Consider the following 22,990-nt stretch of genomic DNA (forward strand, 5'->3'; position numbering starts at 1 on the left):
AGACATAAGTTTTTAGACTTTCTTATTGAGCTGTCTTTAAGTGGTCCAACATTCATTTACAGGTTTTACTTCAGGTGAAGTTTAGTCTGAGCACCAAAATGTTGGGGATAAAGAATTATTTCAACACCACTTGCACAACAATCTGTCATTTACTCCATAGGGGGCGTGTTTACACACATCTACACCAAATTCTTCATAAAGCATTTTAAATCTTTTTAACTCTTGCCTTAGAATAAGCACTCTACTACTTGATTCTGCATCTTAATTTCGTTGTTCTCATGACAATGACAATAAAGTTTCTGATTCTGATTCTCTGATGTGCCCAAAATCCTCTCAAACATAAATACTGCAGGACATCAACTCGGGTATATACCGTATAAGATCTCACATGACTTCAGCCACTACAGAATGTCTTTAATAACATCTCCTATGAACTGTCACACATTTTCTTCCAAATATATTTCATATTTCTTTTGTGGTTGACAGAAATTACAGACAACTTTTTGCTAACCTACCCAGAACATCTACACAGCTTTTATCCAACACTAAAACAGTTTGGGACATTTTTAAGGAGCACCATGAGTACCGTACCTAAATGAAATTAAACATGAGTGGGGAGAAAATGTTCTTTTTGTTTGTGAAGCGTGTAAAAAATGAAACAGAAACAGGCAGCTCTAAAGCCACCCTGCTCAGCCATTAATAAAAGTGTTTAGCAGTAGAACTTTGATAAGGCTTACTTTAAAAGCACCTCCTACATGACTGTTATACGGCTGCTGTATAGGTATTTTCTATACATTCATAGTTGAACTTAAAACCCTAACTTGACAGTCAATATGCATGATTAAAGTACAGTATTTGGTTCAGTATATTCGATATTTGCACCAACTAATGTAGATAAAGTAACTGCAATGCAATCTGACTGTATTTACAGAATATACACAGTAACTAGTCTGAATGTTTGGGGAAAGACTTGAAAGAGATGTGCCTTTTCCTACATAAATGTTCTAGAGAAACAATCTTGAATTGGATTTAAATAACATTTACTCGTTATGTCTTCATTAGAGGTTGTTTGTTAAGTTATATCATCCCTGTGTAGTAAGTATCTAATACCTGATACATATGGCGACATTGGTGGCACTACTTAAGTAGCGACTAAAACAAAATTAAGTGTGCAGCGACAAAGTGATGAACTTACATCACTGATAAATAAGTTCTGTTTTATGCAAAAGAGTATGACAGCAGATTTAACTCATAAACTATGAAAATGATAAAGAAGATGGGAAAAAGTAAAAATATATTTTGAAAATTCCACTTGGAGTGTTCAGACTTTTTTTTTTTTTGCTGTGAAACGTAACCATGATGAACTGTAATATATAATATAGAAAGCTGAAGAAACAGCTTAGGATGCGGCTGTCTTAGGATGTTATTGGTAAAAGCACCAGTATATTCTGCTTAAGTTGAGGTGACATTGATGTCTTTGTCTTAAGGCATATCATAAGTTTCACCTGCTCGGGCTGTAGAGTTCAGGATTGCATATATGTAAGATTTGGCCTTCAAAGACTGATACAGTAGATATGTGCCAAAGAACCTTGCAAGAAAGACTGGTATCTGTGATGCTGTCATACTCTTTTCCAATGGCTCTTTTTGACAAACACTTCAAGGTGCCCTTGAGCATAAAACAGGATTGACCGTGTGTTTTGTTGCAGAAGTCCCCTGAAGCTGAAGTGCTGAGCTGATGGACTTCTTAACAATCCACTAGCACCAATCTAAAAGTACTGAGGGCTACCATACTGGTAAAGATATCTGATTTATGTGAAGTGATTCTTAAATATATAATTAAGTAAGAGAACATAGCTTTTCATTTAACAGTTTTTTGAAAATACTGAATGGGTTAAATGATTTGGATTTAATAAGTCATATTTTCAAACTTCTCCTGCAGGAATGATGGTTTTTAATAGCCCCACAACCATTTCTGAGGGTCCATTTGTTCCTGAATATGCACTGCATACACTGCAGTACAGTAAGCAAAAACAAAAAAATTGGAGAGCTAAGTGTTTAGGTGTGAGCTTTGTATTCAAAGTTTAGGCAGGCTAGGGTCTTCTTTGTCTGGTGATTCAATGAAATTGGCAGCCTCTTGAAGTTTCAAAAGCATTGCCATCTATAAAAAAACAAAAGAGAGATTTGGGAAATTAGAACTTCTCTGGTTTGCAGATCAGTTTAAGAAATAATAGAAAGTATTGGGACACTGTCTCTATTACCAGAGGATCATTTTCCATGGAGCTGGGCGGAGTCTCTTTGTGAGGCCTCTCCTCACTTGGCTGGCAGGGGCTGCTGGAGCCGATGCTGGGAGGAGGTAGGTGGAACAATTTTGCCTGGTCCTGCTGGGCAGATGGCCAAGGCAGGGTGCCCCTCACCCACTCCACTGGGTCCTCCCATACTGCCTTTTGGCCATGGACCTGAGGAGTCACAACATAGCACCAAAGTAAAATTAGACTACAGCATTTCCTGTGAAAGGAAATACAATGGTGCTTTCAGAGAATAATCAAACTGCAAATTAATCTTGACCAAGTTTTATTTCAACAAGAATTACTTATTTTATTTGCTGTTATGGCTGCCCTAATCAATAAAAGCTGATTAAAAGTTTTCACTTTAAATGATTAAAGTGGTTCACCTTGATGCCATCCTTGGCCCCTTCTTGCAGGTATGGTATGATAGAGTGGTTCCAAAGATCAATGAACCATGATCGAAACTCATCCACTGTGACTGGACAGGATAAGAAAAAGCAAGGGCCTAAAGAGAAAAAAGCAGAAAGAAGAGTGAGAATGCAGCAACAACTATCACATCGAAACTAAACCTGTTTCTTCATTCCTAAAGTCTCAAGTGCTTCATACCTATGAGGAAATCCGATGTGCTGTGCTTCTCTAGGAAGGTGTGCAAATGATACCACAGTTTGGGAACCCAGTCTAACACCCTGATTAGATCCTCATTGGTCAAGTTCCTCTCATCTTCGGACTCCATCAACTTCCTGTGCAAGTATCGCACAAGGAAGCCATTGGCTGGCTCCACATTATTGGAGAAGGTCACCATCCTGAGACAATGAGAAGCATTGCATGTCACAACGCTAGACTTAATAGTTTGTTAACAACATATTTCATTATTTAAGAAGGTTTACCTTTAAGCTACACCAACATTAGATACATTGTAGTTTATAGTTAATGTTAAAATGATAGAAATGAGCTATTCTTTATAAACTACTATTAATGTTAATATTTATAAAGACGTCTTTTTATTTTGGTCTTTTGGCTTTTAGAAGCCTATCATTATCCTCTTACTTATAGTACTGGGACAGCATTATTGAATGAAGCATGCAAAAATTCTTCAACCAGCATTAATAGTTTCAACAGGTTATTGCTATATATTAGTTACATAGTCATTTATAACCAACCTGAAGCTGAGATGCAGGCCATGGTTTGCAATCATCTTCACTGGCTGATTGCTTGTTCCAACAATGTAAGGGCTAAACAATATTGCACAGTTAAGGCCACATTCAGCACCTACATAACTATGGTTTATCAAGTTGTATTCATGGAGACGAAGTTTACCATTTGTGATATTTGCAGGTTAGAGCACCATTGACAAGTTCACTGATGGAAGCAGGATCATGAATATCATCCAGAATAACCACCAATGGTATTTCCGTTGCGCTTTCCCGGTCTATTTGATTCGCTAAATTAGAAAGATAAAGCTGCAGATCCTACAAAGAAAGAGACAGAGATTGCAATACAAAATGATAAAAGTAAAATCATACAGGTGCAGACTGGACAAACTCAGTCTGTGGAAGAAGAATTGTGGGGATCTTTAAGGGCACATCAGTTTCTGTTACCTTGCATGACTGGCGGTGCATGTTGAAAGTGACCACAATGCCATCTGTGACTTCGCGAGCACTGCGGTCCACCAGGTACTCAGCCAGCCGGGAAGCGAGGTACGTCTTCCCAGTGCCACTCGGCCCAGACAAGATCAGACGACGATGTTTGAGTAGAAGACTTATGTAGTGCTGCATCATGGGTTTGGGAATGAGAGTTTCAAATACCAGGCTGTCCACACACTTCTCCTTCAAACCTGAGCATAGTGAAGGAAAGAAAGAATGACTTGCATGATCAACTGCTCTAATAAACAAAGTTGATGACTATCTGCTAATTACATTGGATGTATCAGCGATGGTGATAAAGTGCAGTTTGATACATAATATTTAAATGCTTGATTGGAATTCTGTTAATATCTATACCAGAAAAAATACACATTGCAAACTGGACTGGCTTCAGTCAGAAGATGTTGTGAAAACAGATTTATATTACTTTGCATGTCCTTCATAATCAGCACAGAGCTCAAGCATTTCACTCTAAAAATAGTTCTGCATCAAGTGTAGGAAGTCTTTGCACCCCCATCCCCCAGCCTGCAGAAGTGCAATCTTCCTTAACATCTATGGGGCCCATGTGTCTGACGCTGGTCAACCAGCTGGGCCTGACTGCCCTGAGATCATGTTACTCAGAGCCCTGTCTGGGCTGCCGCTGCTTTCCCAGCTCTCCGAGCACTTGGCTCCTCGCATTCCTGCATGCGAAGGTGGAGCGGGGTCAACCACCAAACCAGAACCATGACTGTTCCCACCAATCATCACTCTGGTTTAGAATCACTGATGGGCTCAACATGTGTGCAACTCAACAAAACAAAACAGTGCCAAAGGGTAAATGCTTATACCTCAAATATATAATCCTAGTGATAACGCTAAGTGAGCCTCTGACAGCAGGTCACGTTGTTGTTTACATCTATATCTGTTTAGACATGACCTTTGACCTTCTAGATATAAATCACATAATTTTATTGTATTGATATTTGTTGAACTTTGTTATAATATACATAGGAATGCATTTGAATTCTTGCATCAAGGCCAAAAATCATTTTTGTGGGGTAAAACAAACAAACACTTTTGACCATTAAATTCTAATTAGTTCTTCCTTAAATATAATTCAGTGTTTGAATCGGACAGACATATGGATAACATGAAGTGTAGTGTTTCAGGTCACAACTGTCAAAAATAATTATTTTAATAAAATAGCGTTTGGGGAGAAATAATGACCTCATCAGCTGCTTTGACCGAGGATCAGAACAGTGCAGTTCATTGGTTTTGACCACAAATGATTGTAGAGAAGTCGGCTCAAGCTAAAAAAAAAAAAGCCTCATACAAAAATCATTGTGAATTAGGAAATTTGAATGTTGAATTCCAAACTTTACGTTTCAATACTAATCTGAATGAATTTACTTCTAATTCTGTGAATAAAACATCTTAAATTTAGTAGCACTTTAGAAGTTATACATTTTCTGCAAACCTTTCAGTGCCACTGTGATGCTACTGGGGCCTCGTGACATGCAGCGAGAGGGTTGTGTCTCAGGAGCTTCTCCTCCCAGCACTCTCTTAATGTGGCCCATACTGTAACTGTAGATGGAATCTGTAGACAGTCCCAGACTGGAGGTAGGGTCCACCTTGGCTATATATACCTGGAAGAAAAAGTAAAGAAAAGCAGAACTGAGTAAAACTAAGTAAAGAAAACTCCTTACAAGAAGAAAAAGAAAAATATGTACAGTATAACAAAAAAATAGTTTTAGAGCTATTCCTCCACACAACACATTTGGTTTTATTACCACCACACAAATAAAATGAATGATCTTTCAAGCCCATTACCCTCGTAACAAAATCAGAAAGTTATTTTAAGTTTACAGATGCAGCTCAAAAACTAGAATTATGAAAAAGTTTGTAATTTCCATTTAGTTTATCATATATTAAATTTTCAATATTCGTTTTGATAGTTAAACCCTAAAGTTCCTTCCATAAAAAAATAACTCAAAATATTCGAATATTTCAATTTAAGTTTAAGTAAAGTACTATTAAAATGGTATGAATACTGTGTACCTGTCAGTTCAGTATATGCAATCACAATCATGCAGAAGACTACCGACTTGACAGTTGTCCAGACGATGATCACTGACATTTCCCACAAGGAGAGTAACCTAGCGAAAGTTATTGCTAAAAGGCTGACTGTCTTCAGAGGCTGTACTGAAGCATACTAATGGAAAGTTGACTGGAAGGGAAAAGGGTGGTAGGAAAGGGTGTGCAACCATCAAGGATGTCCTCAGTCTTGAGAGGACTGTTGAAAAAGTCAATTCAAGAACTTGGAAGAGATTCACAAGGAGTGAAGTGAGGTTAGTTTAAGATACAGATATCTTCAGCAAAGTGCTAGAACTACAGCTGGACCTGACTGTTGCTCAATGGTACAAAGTCTCATTTTTTTAGATGACTGTAAACTTTACATTTCAAAGATTTACTGTCTACTGTTTACATTTTAAAAATCAAGTCCCAAGAGACTGCAGGAAGAGTAGAGAGGTAGAGAATCCAAGAAGTTTGAAGTCCAGTTCGAAATTTCCACAGTCTATAATGATTAGGGGTGCCATATCATCTGCTGGTTTTAATGGTGGTTGCTGGTCCATGATGAGGATACTACAGATGTTGAACGTTTCTCTACTATAAACTCTTTTTGATTGATCTTGGGAAAATCATAATAACTTAAGACACTGGATTTCTAATTTTAATGAGCTCTAAGCCAGAGTCATCAAAATTAAAAGAGAAATGGCTTTAAATATTTCACTTTATGTGAATGTAGAAGATATGAGTTTTTGAATTAAATACCATTTTCAGAAGCACTGGTATGTATGTTTTCTGTGTCTTACTTTACACCTCTGAACAGCGCTCCTGATGCTCCTCTTGATGCTAAAGTTAATGTGACAGCTGAATTGTAATTGTAAGCATGCTTCAAATTTGCATTCAGCTTTTTAACAGGTTGCAGTGAGTGAGGATTTCTCACCTTAAAAGCCTGGCTGACAGCTGAGTCAAGCATCACCCAATCCATCCTGCCATTCACTCTGACAGTGCCGACAAAGAAATCCTGCTGTTTAACCTCCTGTTGACACAAAGTGAAGTTAATAGGTGATTCACAGGTGGCAGAGGCAATTTAAGAGGAAAGGAAGGATTTAGAAAAAGCAAATTTACGAAAACATACATCTTTAAAGACACGTAGATCCGCAACACAAACCACGACCCTGACACGATGGTCATCTCTCTGTGAGGAAAGGCTGAGAGAATCTGCAGTGTGGATGTCTGCTAAGCAGTAAATCAAAGAGTGTATAAACAGAAAAAAGAAAGCTAATGAGGCACAAGTTGAAAGTTGAAAACAAGCAGTGTTAATTGTGCATTATATTCTGTATCTACTGAACTGTAATTTTAAAAGATCATATTTTATAGACTTCAGAACAAAAGCATGGATTTTTACATCACCATGTATTAAATGACCAAGGAAACAAGTAATGGATTTTGACTTCCTTGAGACTGTAACTTTAATTTTTATTGTTATCAGACATTAAATCTCTGGGCATATAGATTCTAAATAATGGCATGAGGCAATTATAGGGATTCTAGAAAATCCAATGATTTCAGTGATACTGAATTACATTAAATTATTTTTTCTTCAAATAAATTCGGTTGAGAAGTTCTTTTTATCATTCAGATAAACATGCTTATTTTCACTGTTCTGTTTTGTTTTTTTACCCAGTTATGGGACTCATTGTTGCATTCTTACTCCTATAAATATAAATGTCAAAGACGGAGCTGTACCTGAGCTGCTCCCCTCACTCAGCCCTCTGCTGTAGCTTTTAGGCACGTGCATGGCTACTGACTGTCGGGGTGATGAGCTTCCCAGAGCAGTGAGACCTGAGGACTGGGAAACAGAGCTGGAGGGTCCAGGAGATGGACAGGGAGACAAAGTACCTGTCTTCAGATGGTCGTTCTCAGCCTTCAGGTTTTCGATTGTCCTCTATTTAAAAATAAATAAATAAATAAAAAATTACCGATCACTGCACTGTTTACCAATTGCAAAATACAAAACACTAAAGGGTAAGATTTTTACAAAAGCAAATCAACTGGTCTAGACAAAAATCTTCATAAAATAAACATCCGGCTGGAAAATGAAATGCACTTTGAGGCCAACCTTTTTATGAAACAAACAAAAGACAAAATTATATATACCTGCATGTTGTTCATGGCCTCCTGCAGGTGCTCCAGCTGATGGGCTGAACTCAGAGCCTCGAGGCGGATGTCTGTCAGTTTACGCTCCTTCTCCCACAGTTCTGTGCGCAGGTCTGTTACAACCTTATCATCACCTGCCTCACTCCCTTCAGAGAGTCTGGTGACAATGAAATTATGGGAAAATTATCATTATGGTACTGTAGCAGGGATCAGAGGAATGACAGGAAAATAACAATTTTACATAGTTCTGTGATATTCTGTTTTCACATCTACGAGAAGTTTGTATTTATTTATATTGTGATTCAATTCCTTATTTGATATGCATATAAATAGAACAATGATAAAGATCCTTGTATGGTACCTTGAAGATGATGCTGAGGCTGAGGATTTCATTGACACCGGAGGGTTATCTCCATCATGGTGGATTTTGGGGGAGGAAGGTGCTGAGGATTCTGGGGTGGCAATCTCTTCAATGTCAGCATATGGCCCAGTTGGCTTTGAGCCCTTCTTACTAAAAGCCTTGTTGAATGAGCTGCGTAACTGTTGGGAGAATACATGAAATTGAGATGTAATAAATAACAAGCCTGGGAAAAAAACAAGAATAAAAGCAAAAGACAGCTGAAAAGAAATTCTTAAAAAGTGATTGTGATGACCTGAGAGTTCACAGAATGTGGCTTTTTTTAAACAAAAAGTAGGCAAATATAAATTTCCAAACAAAAAAAGTTGGTGAAATGTTAGATTTACAGCAAACTAGTTTAATAAAACTCATTTAGTATGTTGGGGTTTTCAGTTCCTGAAAATTGTAACAGCAGTTTGAAGTCCACAAGACAATAAATTTAATAATAAACATTTAATAATAAAGCATGATTAAATCATACAGTAACTGTGTATGTTTGAAAAACAGACAAACAAAAAAAGGGATGACAGAACATTTCCCAACATTTAGGAAGTATGACTCAAAGCACATGCAGGCTGGAGTGGAAAAGGTTTGAGTTTTATTTACTGTAGCAACATCACTCACCTCAAAGACCTAAAATAAAAAAGCGGGGCAGCATGAGGGAGAGACCAGAGTCATATTTAATACGAAAGATGGAACAAGACAGGAGGCGAATCACACACACACAAGCAGGAGCGTAAAGTAGGACAACAACTGACTTTTTCAAGACACAACAAGAAAAGGAAGCAAGACATGTTCATTCATTTAAAATATTCATCCATTTAACCATTGAGCTGTATTGTTATAATCACAATTAAAAGCAATTATAATTCTATAGCTCCACCATACATTTCAGATGTTATATGTAAGACAAAAAGAACAAAACGACCCAGTTTTATCAACACAGTCACTGAATGTGGTCAGTCTGATCAATTTGGAATCACTAAATTGATACCAATATTGTTACTTTCATCTCGTTTCCTGATGATTTGTATGAAACGATGAAATGTATTTGTTTTTCCTGCCATATATTGTCCTGCACAGATGCCATACAGGATGGTACATTAAGACTCCTGGTGAACTTCTTAGGCACAAATTTAGTCAGTGACCAGTGTTTCCTCACCCAGCTCTTCTTCTTCTTCTTCTTGGCCTCCTGCTCCTTGAGGCTGCCCATGCTCGAGTGGCTGGTGGTGCTGGTAAGACTGGAGAGGCTTTCTGAGGAGTTCTGGCGGTTGATCTGCAGCTCTGAATACCCAAAAGAAAATAGAAGAGTTGAACAAGGAGACAGAAGTATATGACAGTCAAAATCCTACTGTATATCATAAAGCGCAGTCTGTACCTTTGGGTGTGACATCAGGATTACTGAGGGCCCCCTGAATGATTTCCTGGGCTTCAGTATTTTTGGCCTTCAGAATGTCAATGGTGTCCTTCAATTCAGTAAGCTCAGAGTCCTTAAGGAAACATCAGTATGTAGTCATGTTAGTTGATGGGTTAGTAACTGAGCCAAGATTTTTCTGTACCGACGACTGTGGAATGCCTCTTCACTTTCACTAAGGATGTCAGGTTGTGTTGAGTGACAACATCGAAATCCTATCATGACTCGCATCTCATTTTCATGACAACTATGCAACTTGGTCTCTTTTTCACTCACAAAACTAACCTAATGAGCAGAGTGCATAGTTTATGATTAACATCACTGGAATTTATTTGCTGATTATGTAGTAATTTCTGTCTGCTTTTAGCTGTCATGTAAGAGATTGTTTATGGCGTGTTTCTAGTGTTACCTACTTTTCTCATCAAATTTCCTCATGTAAATAAATGGAGACTGGCACAGACTTTGCTACCGTTATAGTATTCAATCATCGATGTAATATCGCCAAAATACCTTTTGATCTGAGGAGACAGACAGTGTCTGCAGGCGTGCTGTCATCAGGGCCAGACTTTGTTCAAATGCTGCGACCAGATTAGCCTATGAGAGAAAGACACAGAGTTAAAAGGCTACAAAGAGAGAGTGTGTGTCTGTGTGTGAAGGATGGTGAGGCAGCAGACAGGTATGAGTCACCAGCTGAAACAAATCGATTTGCAGCCTCACACACTCACACCACGTCGAACAAATAGCTTTCTTCATCTGCTGGGAGAGGATAGAAGGGATGGAAGAGTCAACAGCTGCGGATGATGTCAGAGGTAAAAAAGGACATTATGGTAATGGTGGTAATGTTCAAGGGGATGTTGCACTATGGGACAAAGGTTGTTAACCTCAAAAGCCATGGATAACAAAATCACATTTAATTAGTTAACAGGTACATGTGAGTTTTTCTTTGTTTTACAATAAATAGTTTCTACAAGGATCTTTTTGCAGACTTATTTTTTCAGTTGTTTTAGAATATCTTCCATGTCCAAAAGTCCACTTGTTACTACCCTCTGGTATACATTTAGAGCTACCTAAAATACATTTTTTGTCTCATACTGCTTGACTCATCATTAGGTTTGCTGCTGACCTCCTCAGAAGCTTTTAAAGCTATCCTAACCACCTAAATAAAGAGCAGTCAGCTACTGAATTGTCACTAAGAGCAGCAGACCTTCAGCAAACCTAATATGTTACACTACCGGAAAGACGTTCCAGTAAAACTCATGTCAGCCACAAAACTAAAACCTAAAAGTAAAAAATAAGTCAAAGTTAAACTATACAAAGAGACGCCTCAGAAAACTGTGCTGCAACATTTTTTTAGATCAGCTGTTTTATATTAAATAATGAATGTAACTGTTAGTCGTAGCTCTATTTAAAATGAAAATTAGCATTCAAATCGGAAGGCTTACGCCACACCACAACACAATTCCACCATGTCAGATGTCACAAGAGAGTGAGACAGGGTGCTCTGAAAGTAACTAACAAACCTGGCCTAGCTGCTACACACAGCATCCAGAGGTACAGGACAGTGGGAGGCAGGCAGAGGGCAGCAGTGAGTCCAGCAGTCAATGCAGCCCAGGTTGTAAAAAAGAGGGATAATGGTGTTAGGAGAGCGAAAACCTCTTACAAAAACATACGGACAGACCAACAAACACACTTAGTTCCCCATACATACATCAAAACATCCAGATTAGTCAACAGCAAAGCCTGTTAGTGCATGTGCAAAAGAAGAATGTTGTCTACTGCATCAGAAACTGCAGATTAAAGGGTCACAAGCTGTACAATAAGATAATTAAAAGTAGCTGGGATGGGAAAGCTGGTAGAAACAAAGTTACAAGCGAGTAGCCGGGTGTAGGGTTACATGATTTTGTTTAAGAGGATACAGATTTTAATAAATGCGGGGGGAAAGTAGTTATAGAGAGAGAAGACGTAATTCGGCCTAAGTGCAATTAGAGGGGTAAATCTTAGGTTCTGTGTCCAGCATGCTGTTTAAGTAGATGCCAGGGTTACAGTTAGACTACATTAAAGTTAACTAATGTAGTTTTTTTTATTTTCTTAGATTAGCAAAGATTTACACACCCAGATAAGCCTCACAAAACTGCGGGTACACCTGCTTTTAGTTGGTTATGGGACAAAAGTTCAATGACTTAAATCAAGTGGAATTTACATTTGTGGTTGAGCACTTTGAGAGAATACCTGTTATGTAGCCAAGTTATTATCAGATTAACTTTGGAAAACAGACAGAAGACGAGGGTGGAGAGATACAGGAGGTAGGGGTAAGGCTTACGTACATTGGCAGAAAGCTGCACGGTTAAGTTGGCAACCTTTTCCTGGGAGGATTCCAGCTCCCGTCTCAACTTGCGGATTTGCTGTAGACAAATAGTAAATCAAGTTTGAACAGTATGACCACAGCACCATACACAATACCTCAGACATAAAACCAGAGCTGATGAAAATGTTAACACAAACTTTGATAATGATAATGCAGTAATGGAATGTGTTAAATGCATAGCTTTGTTTGGTTAAATCAAAGAATGTATAAACAATGTAACATGAAGGTTAATGCTCCACCACAGCAATCAAAATAATCCAGAAATATACTCTAAACCAACAGAAATTGGATGAAAGTCTCTTTTCAACTTATTTCTCATGCACTCAGAATTTAATGAGAACTGGCTGTCTTTATGAAATGTTAGAATGTATTGTTAAAGAACACAAAATATTAAAGATAAAACTAAATGAACTGAATGAACTGAGTTATGAGCTTCTGAGATATAATCTCAGACTTTCTGAAGCACCAGTGACACCATCTGATGACAGAACCCATTTCAACAGGAAATGACAGACGGCGAGTACAAATGCAAAATGGGATCTGAAGACGTATGGCATGTTTGCCTTACCTCCCCTTGTATCCTCTCCTCATTCTTAAGAAAGCATGGCGAAAGTAAGAGGGATAGTGTAGAGGATTCAGTTCACGGGCAGTCATTAAAACTAGTCATCAAAACAAATATAACTCAGAATAGTTATCACTACCCCGATACAAGCTCATGAAGAGGCTTAGGAATCAGCTGGACGGTTTCATAAATGCATACAAGAACTTTCCCATGTCAAACCAGTTGATAACTTGTAGTTATGGAAGCTGGTCTCCTAATGAGAAATTCATCCTTATCCTACACAGGAAATACTTTTAAAAAACAGCCTCCTGGATGATTTGTAGACATAAAGAGGAAGTACAATGCTACAAGATTAAAAGTAAAACATTTCCTATGCTACAAAAAAGAGACTGTAAATACTCACTGAGGAATGGTTGGATGAAGCATTAGATGCCAAAGACAGCACAGAGCCATGCACTGAAAACACAAGGTAGAGTTGTAAGCTTAATATTAAAATTTAGTTTCACAGAAGGCAGCTTTAATTTGCAAAGTAACAAAGAAATGTTGAAATAATCATAGACCAAAATGATAAATAAATGACTAAAGAATCTAGAAATTAAATATTTTTTAATATACCAAAGGCTCCCTCAAATCCTATTCAATATTCTATAACATTATAAAACAGTATGTGACTTAGCTGACTTCATACAGTTAAAAATAAAGCATATCCTGTTTAAAATTCATTCAGATTTCTGTAATTAAAAAAATACTTAAATGTGTAAAAACAAACCAATTCATTAAGAAACTGAAGTTAGGGGTATCCTAATGTTGGACTCTGTATTAAAATGTCTGTAAATTATCAAAGAGTTGTAGCAGGATTAAAATGTTGCTGTTTTGTATATATTTTCACCACAGATTATGCCCTTAAACGAGTCTAACATTCTGCTTAGATTGCAGATAGACAGATTGTGTGCAGTATGAGTAGACAGCTTTGTTTCATTTGAGGTCATATTGGAAAGCTCCCCTGCAGGGAAGTGAGTCAAACAGACTCACCATCCTCTCCTGGTTCACGGAAAGACCCAGACCGCATCATGCTTTTTGGACGGTCAACCAGGGACATACTGCTGCCCAGAGGGGAGGATCCATAGAGATCGCAGGCAGAATCACTTGGGGGGCCTATGCTGTTGGACCGCGATATCCTTGGGGTGCCACTGGAAATTGGGGCAACTATCATAACAGATAGTTGGTATGGTTCAGTGCTCCACACAGATACATATATGCATACAAAACACTCCTACACCTTGGTACAGTATAGCACTCTCATTCTGATGACTAAGTGTAAAGCAACACTGACACAACAGCAATATATATAGCCTCACTCGACCCCTGTTGCATTCATCTCCAGCATATTTTGAACCTAAACTCAAGTTTAAGTAGTTGTTCATATGGCATAATTCAATTCAGATTTTCAAAAAATCTATTTTAAAACATCTGGCCAATACTTTTTCACTCACAATACAGAATGCATTACTGACAACTTGTGCAAACCCTGCTCAACTGTAAAAGTTTTTCTCTCAGCACGAGCTCCATAGCCCTGTCCTCTCAAAGCTCAACAAAAAGAAGCATCGCTAATCAAAGATTAGCCCTTAATGTTAAAGCTCAAAAAGTGAGGGCTTTTAAAACTTGTTAGCCAGCCAAAATGGAACACATAAACTCACCCACATTGGTGAGAGGAATCTTATTGGATAATGGGTGCAGGGTGCGGGTAGGAGAAGGCCACTGAGGGGGGCTATCACTCTCTGTCATGCTGACTATGTTGTGGGAGTGCCGTCTTCCTGGCTTACTTTCTTCACTCTCTGATAGGTTTGAGCCATAGCGTCTGCAAAAGAAAGGTTATTTACTTGAAGATGCAGCATAGTGCATGATTTTAAATAGACAATTTGACAATAAGTGTTTTGACATACTCTAAGCCTTTCTTTGGCAAGGTATTCCGATCTGTTTGCAAGCTGTAAAGAAAAGAGTAAAAACACAATTTTCAGAAAACATGGCCTGGGTCTGCCTAAACATACATTCCTTTGGCAGGAAAGTATCTGGACTATCTCCATCTCAATAAAGAGAAATTTTGTGATAGATGCAGCTCTTCATCTTCAAAATGAGACCGTGGACTCTCCTTTCCCAGAAAAAGGCACATATAATATGAGTGAAATGAGTGTCAGCTGCCCAGAAATGTATAGCCAAACCATCACACAGAAACTTCATCTTAGCTGGGCTTCATCCTTAGCTGCTCGTAGGATAAATGCAAAGTCTTGTGATTGTTCTAATGAAAAGACATGTGGACATTTTTATGACTGAATTCTTGTGCAATGAGCATTTCTTGTATTGCCAATTGAATTAGGAATCCCTGAATGATAGCAAAATGAAAAATAAAAAAGTTTTTTGGTCCAAGGTTTTGCTTCAATTTTTTGAGGGTTTGTTTTTTAAACTTTGATGCTTTTTCAAATTAGTTGCAGAAGTATTAAGGATTTTTTTTCTCCTCTAAGGAGACAAAACCAATTGTCTGTTCAGAGTTACTCTTTAGCAGAAACTCTCTAACAACATACACTGATGACATTAAAACTGCATAACCCCTTTTTTCCCCCAAACATATCAGTTTTGACACAGTTTACATTACATATTTCAGACACTTGCCTGTCTGAGAGGGTGAGGGACGTCCTACTCCCAGCCCCCCAGGTTCCTGTACTCCTCTCTTCTTTATCACGGGTGTTTGTTGTAACAAACCTTGCACTTGCAGGAACACTCATCTGGAGGGGCAGGGACTCCAAGCTGCGGTGCATGCCTGACAGTTTGGGGTAGAGTATCGGCGATCCACTCAGGCTTTCACTTGCGTAAGGGCTGGGTGAATCAATATGAAGGACTGGCGCTGGGCTAGGGGTTAGGCGGGTGGCCGTGTGGGAACTAGCCAAGTCTTGGAGCTTGGAGTATGGGGGCACTTTGGGTGGAAGGTCCTGTATTGTCACACAGGAGTCAAGACTGTTTGAGTTGACCTTGTCCAGGTGAGCCAAGCTAGGAGGACGACCTAGAGACTTAGTGTTCAGCATCCTAGGATTGAAGCATGAAAGACATGATGATGAAAAAGGAAACTGAACATTTTAAAACCTGTTAAGTATTGAATGCAGTTTATTTTAAAGCCTTTTGCCCAAATTTTTTTTTTTTAAATTCAATGTTGCCTTTTTTTTCCCTAGCTCTATTCACTCCCCCTTCCATGTGCTTGTCCTGCTAGACCTCAGTGCAGATTTTGATACTACTGACCATAAACATTTTATTACAGCAATTAGAGCATGCTGTAGGTATTAAAGGTAGTGGGATGAAGTGGTCTGAATTGTATCTACCTAACAGACTCCAATTTGTTCATGTAAATAGAGAGTTTTATTCACAAACTAAGGCTAATTATGGACTTAGCATACATTTTCACTACTATGCAGACGACACACAACTTTATCTATCCATGAACCCAGATAACACACACCAATTAGTTAAACTGCAGGGATGTCTTAAAGACATAAATTCAGATAAAACTGAGGTTATTGTACTTGGCCCTAAAAGTCTTAGAAATCTGATTTCTAGCCAGATGCTTACTCTAGATGCCATTACCCTGGCCTCCAGTAACACTGTGAGGAATCTCTGAGTCATTTTTGACCAGGATATGTCCTTCGATGCACATATTAAACTAATATTTAGGGCTGTTTTCTTCCACTTGCGTAATATCTCTAATATTAGAAACATTCTTTCACAGAGTGATGCTGAAAAACTAGTTCATGCATTTATTACTTCGAGGCTGGACTACTCCAATTAGTTATTACCAGGATGTTGAAAAAACTCCCTGTAAAGCCTTCAGCAGATCCAAAATGCTGCAGTAAGAATACTGACAGGGACTAGAAAGAGAGAGCAGATTTCTCCTGTATTGGCTTCCCTTCATTGGCTCCCTGTTAAATCCAGAATTGAATTCAAAATCCTGCTCCTCACATACAAGGTCTTGAATAATCAGCTCCCATCTTATCTTAATGACTTTGTAGTACCATATCACCCTATTAGAGCACTTCACTCTCAGAGTGCAGGCTTACTTGTTCCTAGAGTATTTAAAAGTAGAATGGGAGGCAGAGTATTCAGCCTTCGGGCCCCTCTTCTGTGGAACCAGCTTACAGTTTGGGTTGGCGCGACAGACACCCTTCTCTACTTTTAAGATTAGATTTGAAATTTTCCTTTTTGATAAAGCATATTGTTAGAGCTGGACCAGGTGACACTGAAGCCCCCCTTAGTTACCCTGCAATAGTTGTAGGCTGCTGGGGGATTCCCTTGATGCACTGAGTATTTCTTCTTCAGTCACCTTTTTCGCTCATGTGTTTATACACCTCTCTGCATTGAATTATTCGTTATTATTAATCGTTGGCTCTCTTCTACTGCATGTCTCTGTATGGTTCTGCTGGAGGTTTCTTCCTGTGAAAAGGGAGTTTCACCTTCCACTGTCACCACAGTTCTTGCTCACTGGGTGTTATATGATTGTTGGGGTTTTCTCAGTTTTCTTTGTATTTCTGTAGGGTCTTTACCTTACGGTATAAAGTGCATTGAAGCATCTGTTGTTGCGATTTGCCACTATATAAATAAAACTGAATTGAACTAAAATGAAAATAAAAACCCTCAGAACATCAATAAAATGACAAACCTTGGTATGGTGGGTGATGACAGTTCGGGGTATTTGCTGCTGCTAGTTCGTCTCAGGCCATGCAGTTTCACGGAAGACTCTCCTGTTGATTCGGATGGTGCGTGTTCTCCTTTTAGCGAAGCACAGTCGATGTCTGCAACCACAGCCTTAGCTTTGGCCCTTTCCTTTTCTTTCTCTCGGTCTGTCTGGTTTACTGGGCCAGTACTTGTTCGATTAGTTATTTTAATGCTGGAGCTACTTGGTTCTTTAACCCTGGGGCCTGAAGAAGTTATGGGTACAGGTTTCAAGGACAGCAGACTAGAGTCAATTGTACTGCTGACAGGGCGAGTTGTGGGGCGCCCAATCACACTAAGTGTGCTTGATTTGGCCGGTCGGGGCAGGCTGCGGTACTGAATGCTGTTTCGGGCGTTTGGCCCCAGGAAGCTCTGCTCACTGCTGGCATCAAAACTGTTCTTTCTACCCGAGGGTATTCCTCCTCCTACAGGTTTCACAGGGATGCCAGATGACTTGGGGGTTTTTCCCACAGTAGCAGAGCCACTAGAGATGGTGGCACCCCCTGCTGTCATGACAGTTGCTGTACCAGTTGCTGTTGGTGGTTTCTTGTAGCCAAAGGAGGTTCCAGCAGTGGGTTTAACTAGACCTGAAGGGGGCTTGCGGTGCTCTCCATGATGATCTCTGCCAGCATCTGAACGGGAACGCTGCAGACCAGCAGTTCTGATGGAAATCTTGGATTTGTCCAGTGGCTTCTCACTTTTTGGTGCTAGTTAGACAGACAGAAAGAAAAAAACATATTACATTGACATTAAAAACTTAAATAACTTAAATACTTATAAAAGCAGCAGGAATTTGGGGGAATGTGATTAGTTCTATTTATCTTTCAGCCACAGTGACCATAGCCTTCCTCTTAATATAATCACACCCTGTCAGAAGAAAGTATTCAAATAAATAAATGGGTGGTTATTTGTTGAGGGATATTTATGGGCTAGCAAACCACATGAGAGTAGAAATGCATGCCATTTTTGCTATTACTGATGAGATAAAACAAAACACATCTGTCTGCACTAAAAGAACCTTTATGTGTTCCTTGATGTTTAGAGTGACTCACAAAAAAACTTTTATTTAAAACGACGGAAAGTAAAGTTTTAACAATATTTTAAAGCCTATAGTAGTGAATTAACCAACTAAATTTATTTGTTCATCTAAGACAAATGGAAGTAAATCATTTTTAAGAGGGTATATTGGACAAAAAAAGAGTCAAACCCCGATATTTTTTTCTACTTACTTTTTTTTTTTTTTTAACTTTAGCTACTTTAGCATTAAAGTAGCTAAAGTTCAGGTTACAGTACATTCATGAAAGCAGATAGAAAAACAGCTAACTTATGGAGTCAGTGTCAAATATAGTATACGGTTTAAAATACAACAGCCAAGAGAACTTTTTTCCACCTTCAACCTGCAGCCAAATTACACAGAACTGGATATAATTTTAACGACTTACTATTTTTAAAGCTAAAATTAGGTTGAGGAAATTAAAATGAAAAGCAGGCCAGCCAAATGTTCTTACTGGAACTCAAATCTAAGCTATTATTTAATCATGGCTTGTTTTGTTAGGGATTAGAGGACACTTAAAAAGCTGCTGCAGACGGAAGGCAGTGCCTCTGCAGACATGTAGAGTAACACACTTTGCTTTAAGATAATAGAAGGTCTGGAACTGAAACTGCAATACTTTCTTTATTTAAGTGAAATGAATTTAAACGTATGTATGAATCATAGCCTAGCTTACATTTAGGAGTAAACTTCTGTATTTATTTTGTTACCAAACTCACATCAACTGTTCTATAAACTGCTATGGACTGCTGGACTCCACATAAAAGTGAGATAATAGACTGTATAAGTGTTAAAGCTATAAACATTTAAGAACATTGGCCACACACCAAGTTACTACATGAGACGAGCAGAAGAAATAATGGTTAGGGATAAAATACACGCAGATGCAAAGTAAAAAAAAAAGTTTTTAAAAAGAAAATGTCACCTGCGACTTTGAGCATACTCTGGGAGGTATGGGTGATGGGGGAGGTCACACCCACAGGAGGATTTCTGCTTTTCTTGAAACTTCCTGGTTGACCCAAACTTTGAGGCTTCTTCAGTTCCCCTTTACCGCCAAAATCTTCACTAAGACTTGGAGGCTTCTTTCTCCACTTGCTTGGTGCCTCTGTCTTGAGACTTCCTGAGTCAAAGCTGGAGCTACCAAGCTTATGGGTGCTTTTGCCATCCTCACTGTACCAAGAAAGTCCACTTTCCACCAGAGAGCGCTTCTCTGCATCAGTGCGGAGCTGTAGAGAGAGGAAGGACACAATGTGGGCAACCATCAGACATGGTTTGTGTTATCTATGGAATTGACTGTTCTCTGTAATCTTTATCCCATCTGAGCTGCATTCCAGTGGGAAGGAGGGAGAGATAAACTGATACGTCCCAAGGGGATAAAAAAAAAAAAAAAAACCCACAGAGACAAAAGAAAGAACAAAAACATGTCCAAGGATTTAACACTTTAAGAGTTAGATCAACACATTAAACAGTAAAAAAGAAAATATTACAGCAGAGGACAGCTAGAGCATTATTTTTGTAATTTAGGGCTATATAGTAGATAAAAAACTGCTACACAACAATAGAAAAATCATGTGGTGCACCGAGGAGGTAGCACGGAGGGCAAAATTGGGCATGCTGTTTTTTGGCACCATATTATCCTGTTATAGAGCGACAGATGGCACATTGAGTAGCTCTAGTGTTTATTTCTTCCAAGAGACCAATTTCTAAGTAAGTAAAAGCACAACATTTACCTATGAAAAAGGTAGAATGTGCGGCCACTTAACCAAATCAAATTTGATGCTCATTTCTTTTCAAATTTAACAGAACATATTTTAGGAATGGAATACTTACATGGCACCTAATAGGTTTTTCTTCACAAACATCAATAAAAGAGCTGATAAAAATTTCATAACTTAATATTTTGCATTCATTTTGCACAGTGTTATGTGGAGAGACAACTATCTCCCAGGCCTTCAGATATGAAGGCAAGTATACAAGTAAATAAGCAGTCCTGGACTAACTACAGGTTGCTCTTTGGCAGGGCATAGGATCAACACAGCCGCCTTCCTTTGGGAAAAGCATTATAAGTAAAGCCTTGGGAAGCAGTAAGGTGGAAGTGCAGTAATAGTGGAAGAACTGGAATTCCTTCGATGGTGACAGTCACAATTACACTAGGTACTCAAATTCTGGTTCTTCAGCCAGGGTCACCTAATTCAGCTAGTGAACTTCTGCTGTGTGATAGATGCAGTGAATCCTTAACTAGACGCATTTGAAAACTCTAGCAACTCTGCAAGATGATGATGATGATGATGATTGCACAGTGAAGCCCCAAAATATTCATGAGTGGAGGAACGCTCCCGCCACATGCATTTTTTCTGACTAGCAGGAGAGAGCTGTGTGTACCGTGACAAGGTAAGCTCTGTAGTGGCTTTTGTGGCCTCTGCCAAAGCAAAGGATTGCCTTTAACACACAACAAACTAAATCACATGGTGTGGCTTTGGAAATGGTTTCAGTAAAGAACTAAGCTGCAATCTTTAGCAATCTTTTGCTACAAACAAAATAAGCTGTGGGAAAGAACACATGCCACATGCTGTATTACAGGCCGGTACAGTATTTCACTAACCATAACAGAGGAGTTGCGCCTTGATCCCAAGGGTGTGTTTGGGAGGGAGTTGAGAGACGAGCTGGCATTGAATTCCTCTGAACTGAGATTCTCCGAGCCATCGCCATCACCATCGCTGAGTCCACTGCTAATGGAGCTGCTCTCGTCCCAACTGAAACCAGACAGAGTAACCACTTAGCAAAAATGTGCCACTGAAAGTGTGAATGTAAAGCACGAAAAGCTGCAGAACTCTGTGTTTGAGGAGAAGATAAGTCTTGCAGCAACATTAATTTGTCCATCTGCCTTCAGCAGGCTGTCTCTGGAAGAGGCCACATGCTTAAACAAACAGGTAATTCCAACTTGGCTATTTTGCTTTGACTTAACAAACACATCAGAGCTCAAGACCATATGGTGAACAACTCGTCAGGCGTATATCCAGAAGATTTCTTTACTTTATGGTATACATACATCAACACTGTCTTTCGGAACTTCAGAAATAAGATTTAAAGCCATACCTACTTGTTAAGTCCCATATATTTTAATAAAAGTGCAAATTACAATTTATTCATTTTAACAAATCCAGAATCTGTGGCAGTTCAAATTTATCAAACGAGCTGTGTATCATAACACTGTGTTTTACCACAAAGTGCCAAATTATAAGACGAGACGTCATCAAATAGTTGTTTCCCTGGGTTTCTTGACTTCATAAAATTTATGCCCGTTTGAAACTTTCATCAATCCACAAACCCCACCATTCACAATCTTCACAGCAGCTAATAAACCTTTTTAAACACACTGCACCACAACTCATGTGGGGAAACTCCAGTCTAGCAATCATAATAAAATGGTCAGCTTGGGCAGTAAATTTTAAGTCAGAAAAATGTAATAAATCGTAATGACAGCACAGCTAGGACAGCACTCTTTGTAGTTTTTCAGCACAGCTTCAAAACATGCTGATGAATCGTGGTAAATAAAAAGTACTGCGACTGATAGTTCAGTGTTTAGAAAACAGTCTGTTATGCTCAAAAGAAGCAGGATGACAGAAATCAGAGTGACAGGCTCCTGAACCTTGCATGACCCTTCCCAACAGCCTTCAATGAAGTCCTGTCTCGCCTTGAAACAGATGCTGCCACATTGGCCCTTCTCCTGAGGCCAGAAGGGACGGGCAGTCCCTGCACACCCCAGAGAAACTGGTCACTGGGCATCAGGTCTCTGGGTGCATTCATATTTGAAAATACAGTTCAAGAAAAAGCTTCTCAGTCAACCAAAACATCACAGGATAAAACAGTTCAATCTGAGTGGGAAGTTTAAAAGAAGTGCTTTAGAAGAGCAATGATGCCATGGTGAACTTAAAAATGGTATCTCCAGAGAGCTAAATGCAAGTCCAGCTCATATTTGGTATAATTATGTTCCCCATCATTACCACTGGCAGCCACAGGTGGTAATCAAATTTGTGTTGGCGCTCAAAAATGTTGCACAGTGGAAAAGGTAAATTAATATGCCTCTTAAAAGCAGAGTAACTGCTTGAGCTGAATCAGTTCTTTTCCCTTTCTTTGGTTTCCCTACTGAGCTCAAAATGCTCTTTGTGGGTCTGCAGTCTGCAATTAGCAGAGCCATGGAACATGGAATTGCACAGGAAAATAGAGGGAGACAAAAATGGCTTATACACACATTCAGAATGGATTTAAACACATGGCATGAGTTGAGTTATAGATACAGCTGTAAAACAGGGAAGAA

At 38.9% G+C, this 22,990-nt stretch overlaps 1 protein-coding gene across 5 annotated transcripts in view; it reads right to left on the bottom strand.

Annotated features, from left to right (window-relative positions):
- Window positions 1-393: 393 nt before the first annotated feature.
- Window positions 394-22,990, bottom strand: part of nav1b (neuron navigator 1b) — a 52,082-nt gene continuing 29,485 nt past the window's right edge. For 2 of the 5 annotated variants that reach the window (XM_085457481.1, XM_085457485.1), the window contains 26 exons: window positions 21,275-21,425; window positions 19,598-19,898; window positions 17,569-18,328; window positions 15,537-15,947; window positions 14,813-14,854; window positions 14,567-14,727; window positions 13,902-14,075; window positions 13,273-13,325; window positions 12,876-12,899; window positions 12,267-12,344; window positions 10,453-10,536; window positions 9,907-10,018; window positions 9,691-9,812; window positions 8,493-8,671; window positions 8,132-8,288; window positions 7,721-7,919; window positions 7,110-7,210; window positions 6,915-7,010; window positions 5,385-5,553; window positions 3,884-4,119; window positions 3,603-3,754; window positions 3,446-3,517; window positions 2,892-3,088; window positions 2,672-2,790; window positions 2,259-2,456; window positions 394-2,158 (listed from right to left, as the gene is read on the bottom strand). In XM_085457481.1, the coding sequence (XP_085313607.1) occupies window positions 2,075-2,158; window positions 2,259-2,456; window positions 2,672-2,790; window positions 2,892-3,088; window positions 3,446-3,517; window positions 3,603-3,754; window positions 3,884-4,119; window positions 5,385-5,553; window positions 6,915-7,010; window positions 7,110-7,210; window positions 7,721-7,919; window positions 8,132-8,288; window positions 8,493-8,671; window positions 9,691-9,812; window positions 9,907-10,018; window positions 10,453-10,536; window positions 12,267-12,344; window positions 12,876-12,899; window positions 13,273-13,325; window positions 13,902-14,075; window positions 14,567-14,727; window positions 14,813-14,854; window positions 15,537-15,947; window positions 17,569-18,328; window positions 19,598-19,898; window positions 21,275-21,425 (4,432 nt within the window). In that variant the 3' untranslated portion in view covers window positions 394-2,074. The remainder of the gene's footprint in view (window positions 2,159-2,258; window positions 2,457-2,671; window positions 2,791-2,891; window positions 3,089-3,445; window positions 3,518-3,602; window positions 3,755-3,883; window positions 4,120-5,384; window positions 5,554-6,914; window positions 7,011-7,109; window positions 7,211-7,720; window positions 7,920-8,131; window positions 8,289-8,492; window positions 8,672-9,690; window positions 9,813-9,906; window positions 10,019-10,452; window positions 10,537-12,266; window positions 12,345-12,875; window positions 12,900-13,272; window positions 13,326-13,901; window positions 14,076-14,566; window positions 14,728-14,812; window positions 14,855-15,536; window positions 15,948-17,568; window positions 18,329-19,597; window positions 19,899-21,274; window positions 21,426-22,990) is intronic. The other 3 variants (XM_085457483.1, XM_085457486.1, XM_085457484.1) reach the window with 3 other exon arrangements.

This window comes from Copadichromis virginalis, linkage group LG5, assembly GCF_057382275.1.
Source record: "Copadichromis virginalis isolate Kocher_CV1m ecotype Utaka linkage group LG5, C_Virginalis_male_GT1.1, whole genome shotgun sequence".
In the NCBI taxonomy this organism is placed as follows: domain Eukaryota; kingdom Metazoa; phylum Chordata; class Actinopteri; order Cichliformes; family Cichlidae; genus Copadichromis; species Copadichromis virginalis.